The following is a 13,875-nucleotide window of genomic DNA, read 5'->3' as shown; positions in this document are numbered from 1 at the left end:
TGTGTAAACTACACTTTTAACATCTAAGCAATTCAAAGCCATAAGGACCTTGGGACACATCTTCTGAGGACTGTGATTTCTACACAGAACAGAAATTATTCAGTGGCCATATTTGTCCTTTCTCATGATAAATGGCTATTGTATGGGGTTTTGAGGTTTTCTTCTGAGAACTTTTATCTTACCTCATACCTCCATAGGGGCTAAGGATTTAAATGGTTTTGATGGGCTGACTAGTAACTGGAATCCAGGGTCAGTATCATCTGTTTGGCAAAATACTTACATATTCCCTCAAGCAAAAACTGGAAGCAAAACACAAAAAACTGGCTGTGCAACTAGCATGAATGACATAAGTATCTAATTCCAAAGGCCAAAATATATTCTTTTTAATGTTTCTGAAACATAAAATTAACTTTTTTCCTTTTTTAAATATGAATCTTGGACTGGGATCCAGTGACAGAAGGCAATTATGCTAGAGATATATTAACCTAGTACTAACTTTTATATTTAACTTGCTTTTAGTTGTGTTGTGTTTCAGTTTTAGAGGAGTCTGTAGCTACTCAGCCTACTGTCCAAACTATTACAGTCAATTCAAGGACAGCACCTGCAAATTAAAATGTGGAAAATACATTACTAACTTAGCAGAGAGTTGAAGAAAATTCAGCTTTTTGCAACCCTGACTTCAGTGTACCTAACCAAATAAATAATCTTATTCCCAGAACAACAGTGATGCAGAAGTATGTCACTTTCTAAATATAAATAAGCAAACTAAAAAACTCAAAACTTTACAAGAGTGCTGTCATCATTCCCCCTGATTGAAAAATCAGTGAGGTGGTCTTTGTTTCTTTTATTTTTAGTGTTACTTATATACTATACATTCTTGTCCTCCAGTCTGTATGCTAGCAAATGAATATGTTTTACAGACATGTATCAGACAGTAGCAAATATTTTTCAGTAATTTTCACTGAGTTGTACTAGCTTATTTTGAAAGCACATGTATAAAATGTTAATAAAAAATTATTATTTCATCACCATCACCATCATCATCAAGCAGTTATATGTAATGATAGCAATGGATGCTGAAGTTTTTCAGAGCCACTTCAAACCAACAGTTTGGGAAATGCCTGAGTAGACACTCAAGAACTCCTGAGCAGCAATTGTGTTGAAAGAAAACGGGTGGGAAGAGAAGTGGAGAATATGAGATAAAGAGGAGAGACTTTGCAGAAGTCAGTTATACATGAAACAAGAACACACTTATGAAAACACAGCTGCTACAGATTGAGTAAAAATCTAGGGTACTCCTTCGCTGCCACTATGGGGAATATTCTGAAACTGTAATATGTCATTGTGTCTTAACATCGTATTTTCAGAATATTCTTAAACTATTCGTCAAGCTGTAATATGAGGAAACAATATTGATACAAAGAAATTTTAGCAATAAAACTACAAAATCATGATTCCTACAGTTATTTTTAAGATCAGGTATTTTTCCTTTTAACAAGTTGAAAATGAATGAAAGCAGTAACTTAAAAATGCACAACGGTGTTTGATTTTACTGCTGACTTGAATCATTTAGCTGTCACAAGTAACTCCCCTAAACTGATTCTAAAATGGACAGACATGGAACAGAATAGAAAAAACAAAATAGTCAACAAACAGAAGAAGTAGAAATGCCTTAAATATGTTGATGATTTTTCAGCTTAAGGAGGAGAAATCAATTCCAAGATCTAAGAGCCTTCCAAGGCATTAAATCTTTTATAAAGAATCATTCTAATTGTCTTCTTAGAGTTAACCTATCTCATATTCCTAAGCAATCCTATCCAATCAGAAGCCCTTTTTTTTTCTTAAAGCCATATTTGAAAAATTCAATTTCAAGTTGTCAGCACTAGCCATTTATTCTGCACCTACACTGAAGTCTGTGGTAAAGGGAGGTTGGAAAGCTAGCTGAAATTGAAAGTCACACTCTCAAATGCACTTCTGATTTTCATTGGAAGAAGAAGTTATATTACTGTAAGTGTTCTGCCTGTTCCCCTTTACTGATCCTGCCAAGTACTCAACTGCATTTTGCACTCTCTTTCTTTTTTCAGCACAACACTCAAATTACACATCCCCCCAAGCATTTTCCCTGGCTATTTTTTCTGTATTATCCTCACTACATTCATCTCACAAAGAAAATAAATGAAAATTGGTATAAATGCAGAATATTAACAACTACTCTTAAAGGCATTTTGTGGTATCTGTCCAGTGTGTTAAATATGTCAACACACTGAAATGAAATTGTAGTGCTACAAGTAAACAGCGGGGTACAGATCTCTTTGCAGAAGTCCATCAGATTAAGAGGCAAATCACTCCTGACAATGTCTGTCACAAAATTCAACGCTACCAACACTCAAATTATCAAGGACTAGGGACCTGCATTCTAACAATGTTTAAGTCCCCTGAATTCAAAATTTAAGAGACAAAGCAGGAGTAAAAAATAGAAAAACAAACAGAAAGAACTGAAAAAAAAATCAACCTTACCTTTCACAAGCTCGGACAGTCCATGCAGCAATTATCCATAATGAGATACTAAAAACCAACAGTACAGTTCCTGGACATATTGTCATTAGAGTCTTCATAACAAAACGGGTATTGAAGTTTATCTTATTTAATGCTCCAATGCTTCTAGATGAGGCATCAGTGAAAAGTTTGCTATGCAAAAGCATAACTCTGGCAATAAGATAAAGTCTTAAGAACATTGGTATAGATAAAATAATATCCACATCAGCTGTTGTTGTGGATGGAGCGTAAGAAAAGGCGAGCCGGGCTGTCCATGTGAATGTGTAATTCCCAGGTATGGGATGTATAGCACACACCAGTATTTCCAAGCAGATAAAGAAAATACGCTCATAAGTCATGGCTATTCTCCAGTCATCTGCTCCATTGTCCACCATGAACAACTGAAATTATAAAATATAAGGTTAACTTTAGTACATTGTTCAAAAAACTGTTATAATTCCATTTTAAATTATCACAGTTTTCTATGCTGCCAAAGACCACTAAAAAAATTTTTAAAAAATGCCATCTTAGAAAATGACATTATTTACATCACTATGAAAGGAAATGCAGCTTTGGTTAAGACAAAAAGAATTTCTAATACACTATTTTTAAAACTGCACATGAAATTGAATTTTCATTCATTCATTCATTATTAATTCAGAATTCCTCATATATTTTAAATTTTAATATTTTATTTAAAAAAAAGTCTGGACCCCTTGTCCATTCAAAATCAGTTGTTTACTCTAAATTCATAAAATTGAGAAGCATTTAGCTGTTTTTGAATAGATAACTAAATTACAAAGTAAAAATATTTCTTAAGATTCCTGTTAAGCTTCAGCCAAGGTGATATTATAGCTTCTGTAGAAGTACTCAAGCTTTCTTCAAGGCACCAATAATAATCAATAATAATAATAATAATAAATATAAAATATAAAACTACATGAGAAAGTGCACAAAGACTCAAGAAGATATCTCATCGCGAAAATATGAAAAATAATAGCCAGCAAATATCAGAGTGGCCCAAGGATGTCCAGTAGCTGAAAATTAAATGCACATGTTGGCTGTTGCACAATCAAGGCTTTCAACTTGGCTCTCAGCAACAAAGGTACTAAAACATTTCACACTGTTTAGCAAATTATGTGCCTGATGATTTAAGAAATAAATAGCCAATCAAGCAGTACTTGCCACTAGGTGAGAGTAGAGATTTGCAAGACCTTGCAAACAGACTTCTTTTAGAGAGGAACATAACCCATATGTACCAAGAAGATACAATTTCAGAAAGAAGACCTTCCCACCACTTCAACTGTACTTTGAATCCTATCAAGGCTGTTCAGTAAACAGGTAAGAGGGGAAAAATACTTTTGCAGAATTTTTAAAATTAGATTATTCAAAAATAATGGGGGAGAAGACAAAGTACATTATGTGTTCCCTAATGTAAGAAAGGTATTTTTGGCAGCCTAAACTCTATATACACACACTGAAAACCCATTCATCTGCACTGCTCTTTGCCCCCTTCCTTCTTTCAAAAGTTTAAAAATACAAGCTTGATTTCACTGTATATGTTTTTAGTGATCAAAAAGCCACTCTACATCCTCCTCACAATACCTTCATTTTATGTTTCATAAAAGTGCTCTACTGTAACTGTTTAGAAAAGTGATAGTCACAAATTAGTTTCATTGTAGCTGATCTGATACTAAAAGAAATAAAGAAGTTAACCACACTAAGGAACACAATAAACCAAAATAATTTTCTGTCTTTATGGATGTGGTTTTTATCCCTTATTTTCTTTCTCTCTATCCTATTACACTGGGTGTTGATGACAAGGTTTTGGCTCTGGGGATAACTGCAGGGCTGATGTCAGCAAGAAGTGGTCAGGGTTGCTCTTCAATATACTCACTGCAGGGCACAGCTGAATTCACCAGTAAAGCAGGTGGTGCTTCTGTGAAAGCTTAGTTAAGAAAGGGCAAAACATGGCCCAGGCAGTGAGGAGTAAAAGTAAAAATGTGAGAAAGAACACTAGAAATTCTAAGGTCAGAAAAGAAGAAGAGGGAGTAGGTGCTCCAGGCACCAGGAACAGAGAGGAACTCATGGAAAAAAAAGACCATGATAAAAGAGGCAATTTCCTGAAGCCCACTTGGAGAAGACGACTCCAGGGCAAGCTGGATATTTGTTGAAGAAACGCTCACTTGCAGAGAGCTCATACTGCAGCAGATTCTCCTTAGAAGAACTAATGCTCACATAACTCCCATGCTGGAGCAGATTTATCCTGAAGGGCTGCAGACCATGGAGACCCACACATCTGCACAAAAAAAGTGTGACAAAAAATGTGTGGCAGAGAGGAACTGTCATGGACACACTGTCCTTCCTCATGCCATCTGTACCACTCATGGAGGAGAAGATACCGGAGTTGGGAATGAAGATGTTGAACCTGAGGAAAGGGGGGTGGGACAGCATATTTTTTGCCATCCTAGTCTGCTTTAAATATCAAATTAATTAATTTCCCCCCAGTTTTGCCTCTTTTGCCAGTGCCAGTAACTGGCAAGGGATCTCCCCATCTTCATTTCAACTTGCAACCTTTTTCATCTTATTATCTCTTCTTGTGCTGTTGAAGAGGGAGAGCAAAAGCATAGCTGGGTGCAGGTCTCACAGCTGGCCAAGGTGAATTCACCACATTTACAGACAGTTCTTATCTGCTCTGCAATACTATTGAAGACAAAGTCATACACTGTTGAATTAAGCTAAAAAAACATTCCGTGAATTCAATGTATGCACCATGAGCACATACCGTTTCTTTTACCTGTGGTCACTCTGCAAGCTACAGATACTAGATTTGTGAATTGATACTGGAAGGTCAATTTATGTCTGTACATCTGTCTTACCACAACAATGCAGGTTTGCACTTAGCAAATGCACTATTTGGTATGAAGGGACAAACTTGCAAAGTACTGTACAGCTCCAGTGCATTTGATTCTTGTGATTAGCCTGCAAATGCAGTGAGATCTTAGAAGTGTTACATCAGTCATGAAGAAATCTAGATATTTAGAAAACTCAGAATAAAGATTAATAGTAACCAGTGCGACTGAAATAAAAAATATGATAATATCAGATTTCTCGAATGCTGTGTGGGTTTACAAAAAAAAGAATAAATTTACAATGGATTTAAATATTTCAATTGTAAGATACATATCAAATACATGTCAAAGTTTCAAAATCTGCTGAAAAAAGCAATGGTCTTTTCTCCTCCATTTTTATGTACGCTTTTCATAGATTTCAAAAAGAATTCTATATGCAGAAAGGCAATTAATGAAAAATTATACCTTCAGTACTGATTTGATTTAAAAGGTGAGAATAGAAAAACATTGAGCTAAACACAGGCATTAAAATCTGATTTTGCCATTTTAGAGGAGGTAATGTTATTTTATGACTGAATTTTTTAAAAACATTGAGACATCATTATGGAATACATACTTGATAACATTGTCACCTGTCAGCAGAAGAAATCCTAAAGTGAAACATAGAGAAAAATTTCTCTGCAGATCTCAGTGGATTGGTTATGCTTATGGACACAGAAGATCCTTATCGACCTCCTGTGACCTTAGCTGTGACAATTTATTCCACGAAAATTAATATATATGTTTTAAAGTTATAATACCTTTACCTGTCATATAATGAGATTTAGGAGGTAAAAACAGGAAAGGCAGAAAACACCGCTAGTCACAAAGACACAGATACAGTAAAACATTTCTATTTCATAACAATATTGACAGTTCAAAATTGCATTTATGAGGATGACATTGTTACAGTTCTTTGCCTAGGTTCAAACTATGATGGATATCAAACACTGCAGAACGTGAAAAGGCCTCAACCACATGCTGTGGATAACAATTAAGGTCAGACATAATAAAATGACACAGAAACTAGTACAGGATTCCATGTACATTTTATATGCTTGCAATATTGAAATCTATTTAATGCAAGCTTCACTTCTAATTTGGAAGATACAGAGGTATTTGTCCATGCCTCTGCACTTGGCTATGTATACTTCCACTCCAGAAAGTGAGGAACATAAATGAAGGGAGAAGAGAAAGGACAGCTGAACAGCACAATTCAAAGGGTATGTACGCACACTCTTGGCTGATTTCAGACAATCTGGCTGTAATAATCATGCATTGATTTCAAGATACTACTCCTCATCTGAATGGAGAATGATGCTAGTAATAAAAAGAGAATTTAATAAAAGAGTGATCAAACCTTTCTGTAGATTTGAGTCCTGCACTTCACAGACAAGGATGAACTTCAGTCAAGGTCACATATGTTATGCCTATTCATAGTTTTCAAATTTTTTGTAATTATTCAGAGTTAAAATCTAATGCAAGTACTTCATTAGTGTCCTGCAAGGTTCTCCAAATATAGAACTCTCATATACTTTTACTATGTCTCCACTTCATGTGAACAATTCTGAAGGTATTTTCACCTGGAATTATGTAATGTATTTCTAGCATCTTCTATGTGAATGTAAGACACAGAATTAATGTTCCACTTTAAAAACATAAAAATTACAGATATTTATATAGATAGGTATGTGTATATTTACATAACACTTGTGAGTTATACAGTTACATTCATATAACACCAGACTGAAAAAAACAGAAAGGCATTCTAAACAGACAGATTGCACACAATGACAAATTGGATCAGAGACTCCCTAAAGGAGAGAAACAAAAGGAGAGAAGTTAATTTTCTAAATGTTGCTGAATGCAAAGAAAAAGGAAACTAGTCATGTTTTAAAAATGCCTTTGCAGGCAAAAGAAGAAACCTGAGAACTACATCACTACCCTGCTGTAATACTGTGGGGATACAATAATGCAGGAGTAATAGGGAAGCAATAATCAGTGATAAGGCAGCATCAGCTGTAGTGCTGGAAGCATTCCTTGGAGAAAGGAAATCAACTTTGCTTACAGGTAAATTGTTGCAATTGTTTAATTTAAGAACCCAAATTAAAAATGGTTAAATACTGGAGTCACTTAAATCTTACAAAAGAACTGATAAGACTATGATTAAGAGTAGCAAAATATAGCCTCTGGGATTGATGACTTACCAGAATTTTTGATCCAGTATTTTTCTATAGTGTGTATTACACAAAGTATCATTCACACAATCAAAAAAATAAAAACATTATGGCAGACAAAGAAGATACTCTTTGTCTCACAAGTCCAAAAAGCCAAGTTAGTGTCCCAGAGCACCTCATTAAGTAAAAATTATTTAAAGCCATTTTCAAGTCATGACAGGAGATTGCCATCTAAAGCCTTTAGCACAGTCGCCTCTAACTAGGAGATGGAAATTACTTTCTTACATCATCAGAAGGCATGTAATCAAATAGTTTGTAAGTCACCCAAATGCCTGTTGACCTTGAAGAGCCTTCCAGGAGTTTCTGGAAGCTGCTGTACTCCTTATCTTAAGTACAATGCCCTAGATGAAACATCTTAGTGGGTTTAATACATATGTAAAGTCATGAGGCATCAAACTCCTGCACATACAAAGCACAGAAGGCAAATAATACATTTTTTCACAAATGACATGGGGGACTGCCTATCTTGTATTTGCCAGAATGTTTTCCATATCCAGAATAAAAAACAAACTTTCTAGGAGGTAACTAGAAACTAATCCACAAGGTCTAGTTATCTACAAAATGAAACATGCTTAGTTCATTCAAATGAGGAAGCCAGACTGCTCTTTACTTATATATGTACACATGCATGAACACACATATTCCCATCCCAACTATAAACATCCCAGTTTAAACAGAAGATCTTAAAAGTCTGGTACTTAGTTTCAGCCCAAAAATTATTATTTGTGTAGTACATTTAAATTTGACATCTCTGTGCAAAATTTTTACAATGATTAATATTTTGCTATAAAGAAAGCATGTATGTAAAGCAAACTTCATTAATGATTCGTTAATGATTCCTGATGGCTAAACATGCCCCCCTCTTAAATACTGCATTTAAATGTTATCATCTTGAGAAGAGATGGGGAAAAGAGGCTCAGAGAATTTATAGTCTTTGTGAATTATATTTTCAGAAATGCAGTACCAAAAATTTCACACTAAAATACATCTGAACAGTACATCTTGGTTACTCTGACAGGTCACTAATAACCACAATCATTCCAAAAAGAACAGGTGTGTGTTAAACAATGCTCTTAACCAGGTTTGTCTGTGTCTTTTTTTAATATCTATCCCTCAGATAATTATTAAAAAAAAGGGAGAGATTTTAGAAAGAAAATAATTTAGAACCAATGAATAACATAGGGTTAAACTCTGCATAAGCACACGAAGTTAAATTCCACCTACCCATATTTCCCTTCTGGTTTAATCCACATGCTAACAGTATTCTTTTTAGCTTTTTCTCTCTAAAGATATTCAGAAGCATTCCTCAATATTCTTAAATGGTACTGGGCAGATTTTCAGCTGTACTCTTCATCCCAAACTATGAAATAACTTAACACCCCCTCCTCCCCCCAACAGCCTACAATGCCAAAAGACCATTATAGCATGAGCAATTGCTGGGACGTACATAATTTCTTGCTATATAGGTCTCTCCATATACATATATGTGCTCTAGGCACTCAAAGAAGGTGAGACACTCCTGATAATGTCCTTATTTTCTATGCAGAATTAAGAATCTAAATCCAAGGACTACAAAAAAAATAGAAAAGACATTCCAAGATATCAGGATTCTTTCCCAATGATACAGAGAACCCCCTAAGAAAAGCATAATTATGGACTGAGCTAAGAAATCATCAAAAGCTCATAAATATATTAAAAAATCAAAGTAATTAGATAATGAGCTTACTATTAATAATAGATTGTAAACAAAATTAAAACAAAACCAGGGTTTTTTCACTTTCATTATTAAACAGATATTTTACATGACAATTTCCTAGTGTAATTCTGTTTGGAGTCTTGCTTGAACAATCACAGCTGAGCCTCCTCAGATCTGTAATCAACAGAGAGATATTTAGTTACATGAATTTTTACAAACTTTGAACAAATCAGAGCTCCATAAATAAAAGTCCACCACTCAGGGTGAGTATATTAATTTGAGATATTCAGCAAAATAAGCACTATGTGACTCAATTGAATTGACTGAAACAGGAGTTTCTACTTGTCAATGTCTATGAAAAGTATTCCTTCACTTTAACAATATTAATTTAACAGCTATTTCATTATGCCAGCATTTCAGATCCTACCCCCTGTGCTATATAAAACAACGAAAATAAGTCCCTAAATTACCACATGAAGAAGACTTCCATCCAGCATCAGAAATTTCCAAAAACTGTTGTGCCTGGCTTTGAGAATCAATAATGTCCTCCAGGCAGATACAGAAGCAGCATGGTTTATCAAAGCTCTGAACATCACTGAAGTGCAAGAACAATAAGACAGAAAGGAAAAAACTGGGAGAGTGGCTGATACACCTGAAGGCTGTGCTGCCATTCAGTGAGACCTTGATAGGCTGGAGAGTTGGCCAGGGAAATTTCATGAGGCAAGTGTAGACGGTGTTGCACCTGGGGAGGAACAACCACAAGTACCAGCACAGGCTGGGGGCTGACCTACTGGGGAGCAGCTCTGTGGAGAAGCACCTGGGAATCTTTGTGGATGACAAGCTGGCCATGAGCTCGCAGTGCCCTTGTGGACAGGAGGGCCTATGGTGTCCTGGGGTGCATTGGGAAGAGCGTGACCAGCAGGGTAGGGAGGTTATAAATGGTTAAATCCTGGAGTATCCTCCTCTACTGGGTCCTAGGGAGACCACACCTGAGTGTTGTGTACAGTTCCAGGCTCCTCAGTACAACAGAGACAAGCAGCTGCTGGAGAAGGTCCAGAGGAGGCCCAAAGAGCTGAAGGGTCTGGAGCATCTTAAAGGCCTGAGCAAGGTTATTTGGGTGTAGCCAGCCCTTAAGAAACCTACCAGTAGCCTAAGCTAGCCAGACCACACCTTGTTCTGAGTTCAGCTTCCATCAGCTGCCAACCTGCACTGCCCTGTGCTTTTGCTGGCCCACTCTGGCCCACTCTCTCCCTACTAAAAGAGTGCACAAAAATTGTGCCAGTTTTGTTACATCTAAAAAGGAAATTTGCAAAGTAAATGGATTGCTTAGGTCTACTTTCACAAATTAAAAAAAAAATCACACTGAACAAACAACCATGCTAATGAAATAATCTCTAATAACAATAACAAAAAAAACTCTTCAAAAATTTCTTCTGGTGTGTTAGGTCTGCTTCAACTACTACAGTGAACTTGGTAGTACAAGGATGGAAACATTGATATCAAAGTAAGGGATTGTATTAGCTTTGCACTGGAGCAACAGTTAAAAAACTTTGTACATGAAGAACACAGCACATCTTTGTACAAAGTAACTGTGCTATTTTGCAGAACTAACTTTAAAAATATATATCAAGAAACATAGTAGTTTTTGATACGTTTTTCTCCATTTCCAGTACCTGAGAAATAAAGTAATTCTAATTCTACATTCTTCTTGCAGATGCAAAAGTCACTGGAAGGAATCTACATTTCAATATATTTATGTTATTAATTTTAAATAATTATTTTACAATTCTTCATTTAGGATTTGTTTTTCTTCATTCAGAACTAAAATAGTTTGTTCTATGGATCGCTGCATGAAGAAATCATCATCTCCCAAAACGACTGCCATCTGCCACTGTGAGAGAAGCCTCACTCTCTTCAGGGATGATCAGCTTCATTACTACTAGGAAAACTGGAATCAATTTTAAAAAAGAATGTATTTTCTGAAGAAACCAGCAATATTTTTGCAGGGGAGACAGGAGTTAAAGGAAGAAACACTGAATCTGAGGCTAAATAAGATGAGCTAACTCATTCATTCTGCCAAAGGAGCACAACACTGACTCTAAAATAGGAAATTGTTTTTAGGAAATGATGAGTACCAACACATCATATACACAAGAATCTGTCTTCTCAGTTCCTCCTCTAGTGTTTACTTATACCATAAATACTTCATGTATGTGAGAAAGTTTGAATGTCGAGGTCATTTTATACTAATTACATTTTTATTTACAGTGGGCGAGTACACATCAGCACCACAGGAATCATGAGGTCTCTGTGTTTTTACTATCTTGGAAATACAGTTTAACCCAGAATTTCATTCAAGCATATGTTAAAAACAACTACAAATATAGAAATATAAAATCCAAGTATTGTCCTAAAGCATGACCACTAAAATAAGGAAAAGTATGTTGTGCAGAAGGAAAAGCAGAATGGAGTTTAAAGTACTTGTGTATTTAAAAATCCTAATAAGCATAATTATGCTCTAACTCCAAGTGTTTAGAGGCATTTGGTCTTATTCAAATGTCTCTGTAATACATCCTGACAAATAAAATTTTGAGAGGGCAGCAATAAAGAAGGTATGTACTTAATATCTTTTCCTCTAGAAAGCCTAAAGTGGGCTTCTGGCTAAACTGTATAGCAGATGAAGTATTCAAACTGCTTCAAAGATCAACCTAAAATATCTTTAAGTAGGGCAGTTTTCAACACTAGGTTAAATAAATATAGGCTCAAGTTTCTTTACAGGCATTTATTTGCATTTCTTAATAGGTAAAATACCATTTTACTTGGTCACTATTAATTATCAGTGCACCTGCTTCCTCAGGGAAAAGAATTGTCTCAGCCTAGTACACAAAGTTCTTGTTGCTGCCCAAAAATTATTCGAATGTTACAGCTTCATCAAATCTGGTTTACAGCAGCTCTCAGGTAAATGATGCTCTGTTCTCAAAGAAACTTACTTCTTTTATATCTCTGAAGACCAAAACCATCAAACATGCTTGCACTGATTGCAGCCAACCCCCTTATCATCCACAATTTAAAAATAAAATTGCTGTTCAAATGTTTCAGAAAGCTTTATTTTCACAACCCTTATGCTCAATGGGACACACTAGAGCAGCAAAAATTCTGATGTCCAGCAGTTGACATAAGATGTTGCCAGCCACAACATACATACAAAAGCCACCAGTGAAATGCAAGGACTATTAATTTTGGATTTGCTGACACAACCTGTATACAAAAAAAAACCCTGTCCCCTCTTTTCCTTTCCAGTGCCAAATGCTGGGGGAGAAGAATGGCCTGCCAGCTGACAGCCACACTGTTAAATTTCTCATCTGACTCCATTGCATCCTATTCTGTTGCTGGGAGGTAGACAAATGTCTAGTCATGTACAGCTCCCCATAAAGAGAACCATTTTCTTTTCTGACAACTGAATATGAAAACCAGACTGGGCATGGGTAGTCTTATATCAATACCTTTTCAAAACATTGTGCCATTAAACTGTCTTAAAACTACACTGAAACTGATCTGGCAATTCATCAGGTCTAGCACTCGTCTATCATACCACATGAAGTTTAAATTATTCTAAACTATCATACTGCAAAAATTACAACAGAGTGCAAATTACTGGCTTTTACTATAAAGCTTAATCCTGAATATGGGCAAAAGAATGGAGTGGTCCTAGTGTGAACCCACTTTACCTATGACACCATTCAGATAAGGATTATATTCCATAGCAGCTGCCATAAGTACCTTTTCAGTTATACTTGAATTTGAATGGACAAGAATTTCTGCTCTAGCAGTCCACTTCTTATGTAGTGCCCAGGAAAAAAATCATGGGTAGTAAACTATGAAGAAATTTACAAAGAAAGAACCCACTACAATCTTGCTATAGTAGCTGCATGGTTAAAACTGAATTTTATTGCTACTGCAGAGAAATGGCTAAGGCAAAGTCAGTTAAGAGAACTTTAGCATATTCATAAATCAGTGTGTGTTCAAGAGTTTTCAAATCCCCCTGAAAAAATATTTTAATGATAACAAAGGTGTTGAGGATCAAATCATTAACATATAATAAGGCTGCTCTCAACTGAAATGCTTTAAAGCATTTAGATACTCCAAAATATCTAAATTTAGATACTCCAAAATACAGATGCACTTCTGAAGTCAATTGTTCATGACTGGTGTAAAAGCAATAACTAGTACTTGTATCAGAAACACAGTGATAATAATTTTGGTGAAAATGTCATTAAACTTAGATGCTATCAGTGAATGCTCAGGATTATTTCTAATTATTTCTAATATTTTTTTTAATAGGTCTAGGTAGAAGGTAATTTATTTTCTGCTGTCAAGCCACACCTGGACATTAAGTCTTTCTCCAGGTTCCCAGACTGAATTCGAATTTCTTATGCATGTGGAGTTTATTTTGTATTTATTTATTTATATTGTGGATACGATGGTGCAGCCTGAATCAAAGTTACTGCACCATTTT

The 13,875-nt window shown here is 35.6% G+C and overlaps 1 protein-coding gene across 1 annotated transcript in view; it reads right to left on the bottom strand.

Annotated features, from left to right (window-relative positions):
- KCNN2 (potassium calcium-activated channel subfamily N member 2) overlaps positions 1–13,875 on the bottom strand; it is a 71,379-nt gene that overhangs the window by 47,700 nt on the left and 9,804 nt on the right. The window contains exon 3 of the mRNA XM_036403413.2: positions 2,518–2,936. Coding sequence (XP_036259306.1) covers positions 2,518–2,936 — 419 coding nt within the window. The remainder of the gene's footprint in view (positions 1–2,517; positions 2,937–13,875) is intronic.

Source organism: Molothrus ater, chromosome Z (assembly GCF_012460135.2).
Source record: "Molothrus ater isolate BHLD 08-10-18 breed brown headed cowbird chromosome Z, BPBGC_Mater_1.1, whole genome shotgun sequence".
NCBI lineage: Eukaryota > Metazoa > Chordata > Aves > Passeriformes > Icteridae > Molothrus > Molothrus ater.
This window is presented reverse-complemented; position numbering and strand designations above follow the sequence as displayed.